The sequence below is a fragment of the Macrotis lagotis genome, chromosome 6 (assembly GCF_037893015.1).
Source record: "Macrotis lagotis isolate mMagLag1 chromosome 6, bilby.v1.9.chrom.fasta, whole genome shotgun sequence".
In the NCBI taxonomy this organism is placed as follows: domain Eukaryota; kingdom Metazoa; phylum Chordata; class Mammalia; order Peramelemorphia; family Peramelidae; genus Macrotis; species Macrotis lagotis.
The window spans coordinates 155582017-155596471 of NC_133663.1; the positions used below are offsets into that span (position 1 = coordinate 155582017).

General features: G+C 32.5%; 1 protein-coding gene across 5 annotated transcripts in view; it reads left to right on the forward strand.

Moving 5' to 3' along the window:
- GPC5 (glypican 5) overlaps positions 1-14455 on the forward strand; it is a 2040883-nt gene that overhangs the window by 680653 nt on the left and 1345775 nt on the right. For all 5 annotated transcript variants that reach the window (XM_074191892.1, XM_074191893.1, XM_074191894.1 and 2 more), the window contains exon 6: positions 13790-13910. In XM_074191892.1, the coding sequence (XP_074047993.1) occupies positions 13790-13910 (121 nt within the window). The remainder of the gene's footprint in view (positions 1-13789; positions 13911-14455) is intronic.

Genomic DNA, 14455 nt, shown 5'->3' on the forward strand with positions numbered 1-14455 from the left:
ATCATCTACCTTCTCCCTTACTTTCCCAACATCAGCAGGAGTCTTATCCACAAGAGCCTTTCAGCTTTTGTAAAGTCACCTAGGATCTAATTGCTGATGCTGTTTAAAGCCTACAGAGTTGTGGCTAATTTGCTTGCTCAGCCAATCATGTCGATCTCTTTTTGACTCAATCAGAGAAGGTATACATGCATATTTTACAGTTAGCTTAACACCTAAATAACACCTTGCGATTATATTCTGGTCTTCTTTAACTATAACAATTCAAATGGAAAGGGAACACATTCCTTATACTTAAAAACACAAATATGAAAATTTTCCTCTACTTTGGATATCATTAGGTTATTTCTCTTGAACTTAGCTGTAGATAATACTTTGGTCATCTATTTAGTTGGATATTTATGTAAATCCAGAAACAATGAAGAGGTTTAGAGTGAGGGGAGAAGGGGAGAGAGAGAGAGAGAGAGAGAGAGAGAGAGAGAGAGAGAGAGAGAGAGAGAAACAGAAATACACAGAACAACAACAAATTCTTTCCTGTTTTTCTGCCTACCAGGCAGGAGAAGGGGAAGACCAAAAAGCAGTCAAAATAAGTACAGAAGACCTTGACTATAAGCTTTTCCCACTTTGTCTGATTGGGTCACATATAATCATCCAATAAAGATAAACTTTTTCTGAAGGTTATCTAGTTAATTTTACAAAGTGTCAGCAATACAAGTTGGCTACATAATGATGAATTTTCTGCCACAGCATTTCCCAGAGAATATTTATTTAATCATAGAGGGGTTATGGTCTACACTGATGGAGGAAGAGTTCATATATAAGTGAAATTCTATATTTTTTAAAATATTGGAACATTATTATTATTAGCCACACATATTATATATATATATATATATATATATATATATATATATATATATATATATATATATATATGAATCTAAGGCATAGTTGACTATGAGTTATCTCCTGTTCAAGTGAAGAAAAGAACATCAAAGAGGGGGTATATTCTCTCTAATTATAGATTTAGAATAAAAGATATTTAGATGAACTATAGTTGGAGAATTATAGGAGGTTCTGTTTTTTTCATTTTAAATCTCTATTTCAAAACTAAGATCAATTCAAAAGAAAATTGCTGAAAGCAGATGGAAAAAGAACAATAAAGTAGTTATAGTAGGGATAAAATAGAAAAATATCATAGGATTTGTTGTTTAGTCATATTTGACTCCTCATGACCCCATGGACCATACTGTCCAAGGAGTTTTATTGACAAAGATACTGAAGTGATTTTCCTTTTCCTTCCCCAGTGTATTAGAGCAAACAGAGATTAACTGACTTGTTCAGGGCTACATAGCTAGTGTCTGAAAACACATTTGAACTCAGATCATAACTAAAACCAGCCCCATCTAACTCCCAGACAGAAGGAAGAAAAATGAACAAGGAAAGAATTTGTAATTGTTACCCTTCTCTTAAGGATCTACCTCGCCAATCTGTAAAATAAGAGAGGTAGTACTAAGGGATTTCTAAGGTCCTTTGTTAGTTCTAATATTCTATGAATGTATAAGGATTTTGTTTCTTTTTTTTAACCATAAACCCAAAGGAAAGGGAAGAACAAGCTAGAGATGAAAGACACAGTTATGTGAGGGATAACTAAAGAAAGAAGTAAGGACGATTGAAATAAAGCTAGTTGGAAATAAACTGCATTCTCTGTTGTTGATTGAAGCAGAAATAAATATTGGCTAGTGAACCATTACGGGTAGGAGCAATCAATAGTAACAGTAAAGAATGGAAAATTGATGAATATTCTTAGGGGAACTTTGAAAAAGAAGAGTTGAACATTTTTACTTTTGTAAGAATTATATGAAGTGCCAAGAGGTTGAGAGGGGGTTTGACTATTGACATCTTTTCCTTTTCTCATATAACACTAAATACAGAAAATGCTGTTTTTTATTCAAGTAGTTGTAATCTGGCCATCAAATTGGGAAAAAATGAAAAAGATGAATTTAGCATATCTATTCCACAAAGAAAAAAAAAACAACAAACAAACCCTGTGAATTCCTAACAAGAAAAATAGTATTTGGAAGGTACTTCAATTCTATTTTAGAATAGGCTATCAGAGCAGAAATATGCCAAGAAATCATATGCAAAGTAAACTCTTTGGTTATTTCATGTAAGAAGGGAGAGATAACATTTCTACCTCAAAGCATATGGCAATCTGCAGGAGTTTATACAAAAAGCAAAAAGGCAAGGTGCATGATAATTTTATTCATAAAGTTAGAAGAGGCAGCAGGATTCTTGAAGAAAGTAAGACAAACAATTGAGTGTGACTTATTAACTCAGCATAGTTTTGCTATTTATAGTTTATCTGACACTGGAAAAGGCCATCAGAGTATCTGCATTTTCTACTGGGGAGAATTTCAGTGTTCAGATCAAGGAAGAAAAGTCTACCAAATTCCTTCTTGTCAGAGAATTGTTGGAATTGCATTAAAAAGTTGTCATGAGACAGAGACATTGCCTTTCTTTTACAACCAGCTGACCTTTATTTGCTCCATGTCCTTCTTATCTTGTGTTGCTGATGATATTCAAATTTATCAACTGCTTAGTATTCCTACCCAATAGCATAACTGTCATTTTGTGCTAATTTTTCATAAATTACTTAGCCAAAAAATAAACTATTCAATAACCAGACTAAGAGAATGTGGCCCTTTTGTTTGTGATTTTTAGAGGTGTGTGACTATGGGCAGCTCTTCAATTTGTCAACATGGTGTCATACAAGTATTTTCGGACAATCTCAAATCTCCATGGGATATCTTCAAAGTTTCCCAGAAAGTTGAAGTGTTTCTTTGGAAAAAAATATAAAATGCCAGAGTTATGTCTCTGAGTTTTGTTATCCTCATAAATCTGATTATTCTAAATAATAGCATGATGGCTATTTTTTCCCCCTGTGCCCCATTGTCTGTTTTAAACAAAACTCATCTGTCCCTATTTGGAAACCAGACTTCCTTGTTTGTAGCTAATTAGGCCTGACAGTTTCATATCTTCCAGTTGTCTGCATTGTTTTCCCAAGATAATTGCCTTTGTTTTGGTTGATACCCTCAGTACATATTTCTGTACTTGTTTAGGGTAATTAATACTTCACAGTTTATTGCACCATTAAATAAAGGTATGGGAAAGTGATTGTGTTTATAAAAAAATTCAAGAAGATTGCAGAAAGAATATGATTTTGTTGAAACCAGTTATTCAGATTTAGTGTACTTATAACTGCCTATTGTTTACTTATTTCTGATATAATAAGAATTTATTTTTTTCTATCCTAAGTGCATGGTTCAGTTGAGGCATCTAGTTTAAATGAATTATTTCCCTCTGAGCTCAGTTTCTTCCATTTTAGTGTGGGAGAATTTGTTATCAATAGAAGACATTTGCTTCTTTAATGTATTTCCATAATTTCTTTTACCTTTTTGGAATATTATGCTTCCAGAATCCAAGGGGGAATGCAGATGAGGCTATTAAATAGACTTCATAATAAAAAGATATATGAATAGAAAAATTAGAAACCAGGTATGAAAGAAAACAACTAGTCACTGTTATTCAAAAACTAGTGTTTTCATTTGTTGTACAATTTGCTTTGTTTCTGTTAGCAAAAGTTCTTTGACCTACAGAAAATATTTGTAAAAATGAAGTTCTTAGGGGCAGTTAGATGGCACAGTGGATAAAGTACCGGCCCTGGAGTCAGGAGTACCTGGGTTCAAATCGGGTATCAGACACTTAATACTTACCTGGCTGTGTGGCCTTGGGCAAGCCACTTAACCCCATTTGCTTTGCAAAAAAAAAAAAAAACCCTAAAAAAATGAAGTTCTTTTTTCTTTCTTGATTTATTATTGCATGCAGATCCTCATGACTTGGATCTTCATACTTGTGACACCACAAGGAATTTTGTAGGAGCCATACCTAATTCTCATAACGTGAACCCTTCTTAGATTTCTGGGATTCTTATTATTCTTACTTTTGTATCCTACAGACTTCTTCAGCTAAAGATCTTGACTATCGATTTCTAATCTTTCTTAAGGGATGCTTCTTGCTGTTGACTCTCTCCTACTCTTCTTTTTTTTTAGTTTTATTTTTCTTTTTGAAAGGCAGTGGGGTTAAGTGGCTTGCCCAAGGCCACACAATAGGTAATTATTAAGTGTCTGAGGCCGGATGTGAAGTCAGGTACTCCTGACTCCAGGGCTGGTGCTCTATCCACTGCACCACCTAGCTGCCCCTTACCCTTCTATGTTTAAATTATTTTATTTATTTAAGGCAATGGGGTTGTGACTTACCTAAGGTCATACAGCTAGGCAATTATTGCATCTGTCTAACTAGATTTGAACTCAGGTCCTCCTGAGTCCAGGGCTGGTGCTCTATCCACCATGCCACCTAGCTGCCCCTACCCTTCTTTACTGTCTAGTCTTGTTTCATGCTTTTACTAGTTGGTATCTGCTTAGTAATATCCATCCAGTTTAACTGTATTTGTTTGGACCCCAATTCAGGACCTTTCCCCTCATCTTGTCAGAGTTTATCTTTTATGTGTCTAATTCTGTTCTATTTTAGACATTATTTTCAAACAAGCTAATAAATGTATACATGCAAAGGTGTTATATCTACCAATTTCTTACCTCTTTATGGGGCATTTAGATTTCAAATGAACCCTATTTTTTAGGTTTTTGCTAGGCAAATGGGGTTAAGTGGATTGCCCAAGGCCACGCAGCTAGGTAATTATTAAGTGTCTGAGACTGGATTTGAACCCAGGTACTCCTGACTCCAAGGCCAGTGCTCTATCCACTGCACCACCTAGCCACCCTGGGGCATTTATATTTCAAAAGAAAACATTTCCTTCAGAATGCAGATAGCTAAATATCCATTTGTGAAATTTCAGTCTTATGGTATGAGCTGGTAAGGATGAAATGTTTTCACAGAGAGGATCATGGACTTCTACTGTCTCCTCAAAGTTGCAAAAATGACCAGCTTGCTCATTTATAAATTTCATAAGAATTTTATCTGTATTTCATAACAGAAGCACTGATAAAAATAATATAGAATAGAATTAAATCAAGAACACACCTAGGATTGCTTATTATAAATCTTTGTCCACATTAATATTGATATCTTAAAGTTCAGTTCTTGTTCTGTCTTTTTCAGTCTTTTCTAACTCTTTGTGACCTCATTTGGGATTTTCTTGCAAAGTTACTGGAGCAGTTTGCCATTTCCTTTTTCAGTTCCTTTTTAAGATGAGCAATTGAGTTAATCAGGTTCAATAAGTGTCTGAGGGCATATTTGAACTCATGGAGATAAATTTTTCTGATTCCAAGCCTAGTGCTCTAACCTCTGTGCCCTTTTTCGCGAGTTTAACCTGTACTTTTATACTGAATCTCCTTTGAAGCTTCCCCAAAACACCAACTGCTGCTTGTCTCTAAAAATGTAGAACTTAGTACTTTATAAAGAAGGCAAGTCAATGTTGTATACCTCTTGTATTAAGTTGAAATCTGCTGCTAATTTTTCCTTCAGAGATTAAGAAAAATAAATTGAACCCCTCTTCCACAAAAACAACTTCTCAAACAACTGAAGAATTATTCTACTTCCTATAACTCTTTTATTCTTTAAAATATTGACTAAGTTTCTTTAACCATGTGATATTATTTTTCAGTCATTCTCCTCATCATCCCCATAATCCTTCATTGGATGTACTCAGTTATCAAAACCCAGAAATGAATGCAATATTTTTTATTTTTTAAAATTTTATGAATGCCTTTTATTCTTCATACCACAGTCATTTTTCAATAACCATCCCCATAGAGTCCTTCCTAATTATAAATAAGAGCAGCTAAGCAAAGTCAATGAAGAGAGACAACCGAAAGCATCCAGTGCAATGATCATATATCAAACAAATAAAAACAATAAAAACATTGTACTAAGTGCCAAGAATAAAAAGTAAATATGCCTCTTTCCTTAAGAGGAATATATTTTAATAGAAGACATATATTATTTGCAGGTGGAAGTAAACGTTAGGAGAAATTATGAGCAACTGTTGGGGGCCAGTGAAAGGCCCAGTCCTTCAGAAAGTAGTATTTGAGTAAGTCTTGAAGAAAGTCAGGAAATATAAAAGACATAATCCCCCTTGTATCAAAGTACACAGTTCTCTGCGAGGGAATGAAGCCCTTCCAGTAAAGATTTAATGCCTTATTTTTGAAGCAATGTAGGGATAATTAATCAAATTATAGTTTCTTGTCTTCTTGGTAATTAGTCTGAGACCAAATATGAGATTTGGAAAAAGTAAATCAAATATCAGAACATAACTGTCATCCCTACACATGATCCCTAGATTGAAGAGCAAACTACTATAATTCTGTCTCTGCAATATATAAATATATGTGGTGTCTTTCCCAACCTTTCTACTTACACTACCACCATCCTAGTTGAGGCCCCCTTTGCTTCTAATTGGTCATCATGCCTCTAGCTTACCCCCACTTCCAATTCATTCTTTTTATTTATTTATTCAAGAATTTGCACATGTATAATTTTATTATAAAATTTCCTTTCTACCTTCCGTTCCCCACCCCCCTCCCTTTGAATGCAATATTTTTGACAGGATCTAGAATTGGCATCATATTATGAAAATATCACAGTACTAATTCTTGGACAATTTATTTCTCTTAATGTTGGTTAAGTGCCAGTAGATTTTTTTTGGAAACTACACTACACTGTTGTCTCTTTTTGATCTTTAGATAAACATCTTAACTGTCCTTGTCCTCACTTTAACCATCTATAAAATGAAGTCGGATGGCTCTACGGCTTGGATTTCTCTTCGATTTCCCAGGTCTTTCTCAGCTGCAAAACTACTCTGGGATTCTGATTCATTAAGCCATGGGAATGGGAAACAATTGGAAAAATCCAATGGTCCCTAGGCTAACAAAGAAATGCCAAGTGATATAGGTTTAATTCCTCCTGCTTTTGCAGAAGAATGGATTCAATCACCTCTCAATAGATCTTTGTATATTTATAGTATTTTTTAAAAAATCACTCCAAAAAATCCCAATTTCAAATGCATTCCATTCTCAAGAATTATTCAATAAGAGAGAGACAGAGACAGAGACAGAAAAAGATTCTACCATTGCCTCTGAGGGTTTTTTTTTTTTGGTTAACATTGACTAAAACTAGACAAACTGGAATAAGTATATTAGCTACAATCAAATTAGTCATATTTGAATATTGCCATAATTATGCCATTATATTGGTATTCAGTGTGATTAAAATTCATTCAGTGTGCCTGCACAGTCCCCATAGAGCAAACATCAACACCTTTGTAATGAACTATCTCTCCAATGATTCTGGGGGAGAAGTAAACTTTTCAGCTCTGATTAGATGCATGCAAGGGGCTCTGTTTCAAATGAGGATACATCAACTTTTATGAATTATCTTTCTTTGTTTAACTGTTTGAATTTAGAAGGATTTTAACAGTATCATTTATTTGGGAGTAGAGTAGAATCCCTAGAAACAGAGATGACGGATGCTATATAGTGTAAATAGGCAAGAGTGACAGAGGTACTTTTCCTGAGGCCAACTTTCTATAAGTGGAAATGCAGACAAACATTTGGGAGGCTTTTTATTCATTTATTTTTTTTAATAAAGTGGGACATTTGTGAAATGTAAAGATTATCTGTGGCAAATTACCTTTCATTTGTGTTAACAAATAAGATAATTTCTTCAATAGAAAGAGATGGTATGTAAAATCTGCTCATTAGTTTACTAAGTATGTGTGGAAACAATTATTTTCGCTCAAGCATCTGCCACATGATGGGCTTCAAAATACTCTGTAATTTAAAAGTTCTCCCACTGTGTGCGTATTTGTTTTTATTATGTATTATATTAGTAGGATGTCCTTGTGTTGTTTAATTGGAATTCTGTGCTAGAAGTAATGCTATCACTATATTTAATAACTGACTTGCAATATTTCTGATGGAGCAGATGGTTTTGTTTTCTGAAGAGGAATTTGCATCAATATACCTTTTTTAAAGGAAATTTATTCTTTTTTAAAGTGCTGACGCCCTTAGTAGTTTATGTGACTTGTGTTTCTGTTAAAATTCATTCAAGTTTGCTCATTAAAATTTGAATTATTAATTGGCTTGATTGATTTTTATTGCAACATAGTATTTTCTTTTTATTAGTATTTAGGTAACATTTAATCTGTTAATTGGAAGTTACCTGCTACATGTCAGTATCCAACAGTGAAGTAAGGCAGGAAATTTCATGTTCAAAGTAACTATTACCCACCATCATAAAAACAAAGAACCCAAGGTTAAGACTTATTTAAAGGGTCCTAATGTTTGAAAATAAAATGACAGGATTGATAAAATAGGACTGATATAACATTCTAGGCTTCTGTTCTATAATGCAAAAGTAGATCATTCTTTTAAGTCTGAAACAGTTTTAATGATATAAACACTCATGTCTTAGGATTTCTCTGTGGAATGAACCAACAAACTATCAATATTTCCATTATAAGACTTTTCTATTAATGAACTTGGAAACTATCAGTTAGTTCAGGGTTGACGAAAAAGCTATTCTTCCCTCACAGCAAAAACACCATTCACTAGATAGCTAAAGAGTACATTTTAATAAAATGTACCTGCCACACCCTGTAATAAGTGATATACATAAGGATGCCAGCTAGCAGGATAGTCCCTGTCCTCAAGAAATTTAAATTCTAATGGGAGAAGAAAACTTATAGTGCAAAGTGGGAAGTACGGGGAGTAGTATTTGAACTATGGCTTGGTGTGTAGAATGTTTACACTTAAGGAAACAGGATTGTTCTTTTTAGAAGATGGATTTATATTCCAGTCATTACTGCTAATGAAGAAGGGAAGTCTTCAATGTTGACTCATGATTTAGTGCTTATTGAACATGTGGAAATATCTTCCTGTGAGACCATACAGCTGGTCATTTTAGAAATTTTCACAGGCTTACAGATTTGTGATCACCTGGCTAAATTGGCAGGCATAAAACTCTGCCCTGCCAAATGAGTGACTGGGGTTGAAGACTTATTAAAAAATCTGTCACTTAATGAGTTTGTCCATTCTAAATCTGGATGTAATTACTTTCTTGGTTTGACCTAGCAGAAAAGTTACCATCATTTGCTCAACATTCCAGTTTGTCAATATACGAATTATTATATTATCATATCATCATGTGGATGAAAATGGCCTGATGTTTATCATCATCTATAGCAAATGTTTCCCCAGCATGAACTTAATAAGATTTAGGCCACTGACAGTTTAAAAAAAGACTTTCTCCACTAATTTTTGTCATTAGGATTTCAATATTTTTAAGTCAAGATGCATAATGCTATATTTTCAACATAAATCTCCTACTATTCAGCAGGAGAACATATGAAGGACAGATTAATTTAAAAGGATGTTTATGTTACTTAACAAGTGAACTGAGATAGTTTAATCTCAAAAGGTTTAGCCATTTTGAATTGATTCTCCAGATATTTCCATTTTCTAAATCCCCTGTAAACCACCTACCTACCATAAAATGTTATCCCCTTAAAATCTAGCACATAAAATCAATCACATAGGCTTCTTTCTCTCCTTAAAGTTCCAAGATTAGAACCTTAAGTGTAGGAGGGAAAAGACTGTTCAGAAATTACATATACATAGAATATTCTTAAAGTACTAAATTGTTTGAGTAATGATTTTTTTTCACTCCTTATTTTTGTTCATTGAGTAATTATACCCAGATCTCAAAAGTCATTGACATAGCTTCAATGAATTGTTCTCTCTTAAAAAAGCATTTCAAGGATATGCACATGCTATGAACGGCTACCCCTAAATATACCTAGCATCCATGAGAGCCATGCATTTGCTTAGTCAGACACATTTTAGGGAATTTCTTGTGAAGTCCTAGATAAAGAATGTTGAAATTGCTAAATATCTTGAGAATATTTTTGGCATCCAGTTTTTGAATATCATCTACTTATTTTAAGGATATAAGAAAACAACCCCAATAACCAAAGTCTAGGTTTTAAAAAAAAATAACAGCTACTCTCAAACTTTACCCTCCAACAAAGATTGAAAGAGTAGTTTAATGAATATGAAAGAGAAAGACCATCCTTTTGGGAGAGTTCATCTGGCATCAATTGTGAGTCACTCACATACTTTCCCAGAGTGTCTATACCAAAGGCTTACCTAAATCATCTGAGACAGGTACTGTTTAGCCTATCCTTAATGAATTCCAGTTGCAGTGTCAAAGTCCAGATGGATTTTTGCTGAAATTGTAGAGTTCAAAATAGCCCACCCTTAAAAACAAATTCAAGGCTAAATTCTATAACATTCAAAGTGAAATGAAATGTCAGTTCATGGGTTGTGGCTTCATTTTCAAACAGGAAATTTCAATGGAGTCAAGAGTAACTACTTCCTAACAGTGTACATAGCTACAGATTTATTAGTGCATCACATGAATATTCATATATTGAACACAGAACAAACTGAAATATTGTTAATCATCATTTTAAAATATTTTTATAGAATACAAATATATCAGTGTGTACATTTTTCTGTGTTGATGAAAATGAATAGTACTTTGGGACCAAGTATGCCTATTAAACTGATGTGATACATTACCAGACCTACATAGAAGAAATGAGCACAGATGGTGAGTCTATTACTTCTCTAACAAGAAATTTGTCTTTCTCTCTCACTTTTTTTTCTTCCTCTCATTGAAATCTGAATAGCATTTTCTCAAGTCATGAAACCTCTGTGGGGATCCTTACTGTGTTTTATCCATTACTTGTACATTAGAAGGGGAAAAACCCTAAAGTGATTAATGACTTATTAAAACTTTGTAATGAGAGAACTATCAAACTAAGTGTCTATTTCATATTTTTTTCTTTCCATTGAGAAGCATATTTTGCATGTAAATTATAGTCTTTTGGGAAAGAGTTTTTGTATCATGCTAAGATTCTAGTTTGCTCATTTAGAGCTGACAGAATCATTTACTCCACGTTAAAAAATACCAGTGTAGCTCTGCAAAGACATTTGTTAATGATTTGGTTGTTGAATATAAGACTATGCAGAAAAGAATGCTAATATATATTTTTAGAAAAAATGAAAATATGAAGGATGAATATTACCTTATAGAGTTTGATATTTTTATTTAGAGTTTTTTATGTGTTTTTCCTCCACTTTATTGAAAAAGAAAAAATTTTCTCATTTGATCATGGTTTTTGTCTTGTGTATGGTAAATATTTTCTAGAATCAGAATACAGGGGCATAGCAATAGTAACTGTATTACATAGGTTGTGGAAAGCTATTTGATAGATGGCTGAATTAAGAATATTTTCTTTTTGTCATGTTAATAAATGAAAATAGGAAAGGTTAAGAGGTCAAGGTTTTTTAATATTAATTATGGGTTCCTAGTGCAAATGTGACTGAATTTTTTAATAATTGATTATTGTGAAATAGAATCATTTAGTACAATGACTTGTTTGAGGAATCCTGGATAAATCAACATTTCTTTAATTGCCTCATTAATTGTGATAATTCAGAATTATAGAATGATATTCTCCAGAGATGATTCAATTTACAGGTGAGGAAACTAAAGTCAAGAAATTAACTGTGTAAACTAAAGTCATGTGGGTCTGTTATCCATACTAAATCCTATTTGAATACCTCAATAAAAAAATATTCACATTTATGCCAATCAGAATGGGCTAGAGATCATAAAATGTGTTATTTGGTCCTTACAATAATTTTATTTTTGACATGAACTAATTCAATGTTTAATTGAAATTAATAGATTTGTCTTCAACACTTCAAACCAGTGATATAAAATGGACATTAGCAAAGTATAGTGACAGCTGTCTCCATTGCTATTTGGAAGGCTATGCTATCTGTGCTTAGGCTTATTTTTTTAATTTTTAAAAAAAATTGATACATTTTGTTTTTCTATTGTTTTCATTGCATAATATATCCTTCCTTCTCCCTCTCCCAGAGAGTGAATCATTATAACAAAGAGAAAGGGGATAAAGACGTGAAGTAAAACTAACAAACTCATTAACTAAGTTCCATCTTATCTACTGTATTCCATATACAGGATCTCCTATATCTACAAAGAATGAAAGGTTGTATTTCTCACATCTCTTTTTTGAGCCAGATTTGATCCTTATAATACTGCAGTTTTCATTTTCAGTATTGGTTGTTGGTGGTGTTCATTTGGATATTTGGCAATATAATTAGGATTGGGAAACGTCGGTTTATAATCTTGATTTAGCATTAAGTATATAACTACCCACCTCCCCTTCTCTTTCTGTGCTTCTTTCTTAATACATATAAATAATAAATATGTACAAAAGTACTATCTATGCATATGTGATATGTATTTATATATATATATATATATATATATATATATATATATACATATTTATTGAATCCCTAAAGGAGAAATTTTGTCTCATGCTTCTTTATCCTTTTGTGCTTAACAATTTCTTATGCAGAGTAAGGCCTTCAGAATATTTGGTGGTCCTGGTGGTATCATTGATAATTATACTGATAAATTCCTGCTGATAGCTAAGTTAAGATTTTTGGGGGTGTTAAAATTTGATCACAGTGGTAGTATCTACTTAAGTTTTTTTTTTAACATATAAATTCACTAATTTTAAAGTGACTATATTCCATAAATGTTCAACTAAGATTGATGAAAAACAAATGTTTCCTTTGCATACAAAACTTTTACTTTTTGCTGCCAGTCATCACAGATGGATTGTGCTTTTGTAGATATTCTAGTCAGCTATTTTTATTGTGCATAAATTTGTTTTATATAGCTTTATTTTTCTGTGATTTATTTTATAATTTGTCATTTAAAATTCTTGACTTCATCAAATCAATGGCAATATTTGATAAATTTAAAATTTTCTATTATTAAATGGACAGTATATATTAAAATATGTGCTCAACTGAACAAACTTGGAGAAAATTTAATGATATGCTTTTATTATATCAACATTTTCTAGTATGATGGAAATTTTTATTGTCATAATATTTATTCCTCTCAATCAGGACCTTTAAAAATAATACAATTTGTATGAAATAAATGGAATGATAGACTTAGATTGTAGATATTTGAAACTTGGAACTTTAAATGTGGTTTGTTTTAATATCCTTAATTTACAGAAACAAACAAATAAGCAAACAACTATAAAAACAATAACAGAAATTAAGGACCAGAGAGCAGAAACACCTTGCTTTGGGTTGTTTAACTTGAATAGCCATGAGGATTCTACCACCAAGGTTCTGAACTCTAAGTTACTAATTATGTTTCATATTTAAATTTATTGTTTATTATACTAAAAATGTTAAGTAACTCAGTAATTCTACTGTTCAAAGTAAAGATAATTTTTAATAAGCTTTTCCAATCCTAATGAAAAAAGTTACCTCATATGATTTGTTTCAAAAGTCACACAAAATTGGTAAAAACTGATCTTAGCTTAAACAGCTAAAATTTCTAATTTCAGAAATAATTTTAGAATATTTAAAAATAGCTCATCTGGCATTTTTTACAAATGGAGTTTCAAAAAGAATTTGCAAATTATATGAAATCTGCTTTTCAAAATAAAACTATCTTCTTCCCTAAAAATACATAAAATGAAATGTCCTCATAATGGCAGTGAAATATCACATTGGATGTGACTTAATTAGCAGTCACAGATAATTCTAGTGATTATTATTTTAAATTATCTATCTCTTTCATTCATTAGCTATAACCATCGTGTGGTTGGAAATGGAATAAAGGCCCAATCTGGAAATCCAGAAGTGAAAGTTAAAGGGACTGATCCTGTCATAAATCAAATTATCGATAAACTGAAGCATGTTATTCAGGTAAGTAGACTTTCCTTTGAAGGTAGCCAGAAACTGTTGCTGCCCTCACATTAAAAATGTCAATAAAGATAATAGTGAAATTAGATGATTCTTTTAATTGATGTCATAAACTGATATGTGTGACTCCCTCTTGAAATTAAGAAACTGCATGAAATAAGTATGCCTATCTTATTACTAATTATTTAGTTCAGTGCTTTGCATATGGAGTATGAAAGTGAAAAGTTAGCCTAATGCCAGGACCATCTGTACCTGTGAGTTTCAAGACAGCTCCTCAGCACTATAATCAGTGATAAGAATCCCAGGATAACGTCATCCAATCCTTGATCCTCAATCAATGAGTTTTAGACATATGAAGTCCTGTGCTTGTTATCATTAACAATTAAGGATAACACATATCAGAAAAAAAAGAAAGCTATAAAAGTCACCTTATTTCCAACACTCTGAGCCCTCCTGTGAAGTTTGCAGCTTCATTTATTTTTTTAAAGTTAAAAAAAAGTTAGAAATAGGTAAAATTTTGTGGCATTTATTTCCTTTGCTGCCCATTT